The sequence below is a fragment of the Phaethon lepturus genome, unplaced genomic scaffold (assembly GCF_000687285.1).
Source record: "Phaethon lepturus isolate BGI_N335 unplaced genomic scaffold, ASM68728v1 scaffold30810, whole genome shotgun sequence".
NCBI lineage: Eukaryota > Metazoa > Chordata > Aves > Phaethontiformes > Phaethontidae > Phaethon > Phaethon lepturus.
This window is the reverse complement of record NW_010510277.1, coordinates 384-1,146: the sequence shown is the minus strand read 5'-3', so window position 1 is coordinate 1,146 and position 763 is coordinate 384. Positions and strand designations below refer to the sequence as shown.

Genomic DNA, 763 nt, shown 5'->3' with positions numbered 1-763 from the left:
TCACCGCCACTCATCAGGTACTCCCTGAAGATGGGAAGGCGAAAGTTGCCGGCCAGGGTGGTGAGGAAGGGCCGGATGCCCGGGAACATCTCCCCGAAGCCCGTCGAGCCCGTGATGAAGTTGCAGAAGGCGCCGACGCAGCCGGGCGGGCGGTGGCCGATGATGTAGTGGTGGCTGGGGGACAGGTCGTGCGTCTTCACCAGCTGCAGGGACAGAAGCGGGTTGTGGGAACATAACGGTGGTACATCCTTTTGGGTGGTACTACCACCACTGCCTGCACGAACATCCCGTCCCGGCACCCCTGCTCCCCATGCCGTACCTTCACGGGGAAATAATCCCGAAAGTGCCTCCACACGCGCCATCGCCGCAGGCACGGCAGCCTCCTGCCACCTGCAAACCAGGGAGGGACCGTGGGAGATGATGCCCACCCCAGTGGGCAGCAGGACCCACGGGAAACACTCCCCATGGACCCGCCACATCCCTTTTCCCACCGTGATGATGATGATGGGAGAGAGGAGGGAAGGAGCAGGTGGGACATGGCGCTTCCCATTTGCCATGCTGGGATGGACCCAGAGAAAAGGGGGATCCCACACCCCACCTGCTGCAAAGCTGGAGGAAGGGGGCACTGTGCCCTTCCCCACCTTTCTCTGGCGTGTCCCAGTCGAAGATGATCCAGGCCAGGTAGAACGCAGAGATGGGCCAGAAGCTGGTGAACACCAGGTAGATGAGGAGCAGCAGGCTGATGGTTCCTGCGTGACCCCGG

At 62.5% G+C, this 763-nt stretch overlaps 1 protein-coding gene across 1 annotated transcript in view; it reads right to left on the bottom strand.

Annotated features, from left to right (window-relative positions):
• Positions 1 to 7: 7 nt before the first annotated feature.
• Positions 8 to 763, bottom strand: part of LOC104628046 (diacylglycerol O-acyltransferase 2-like) — a gene marked incomplete at both ends in the record, with an annotated part of 955 nt that continues 199 nt past the window's right edge. The window contains 3 exons of the mRNA XM_010296493.1: positions 8 to 203; positions 320 to 390; positions 642 to 755. Coding sequence (XP_010294795.1) covers positions 8 to 203; positions 320 to 390; positions 642 to 755 — 381 coding nt within the window. The remainder of the gene's footprint in view (positions 204 to 319; positions 391 to 641; positions 756 to 763) is intronic.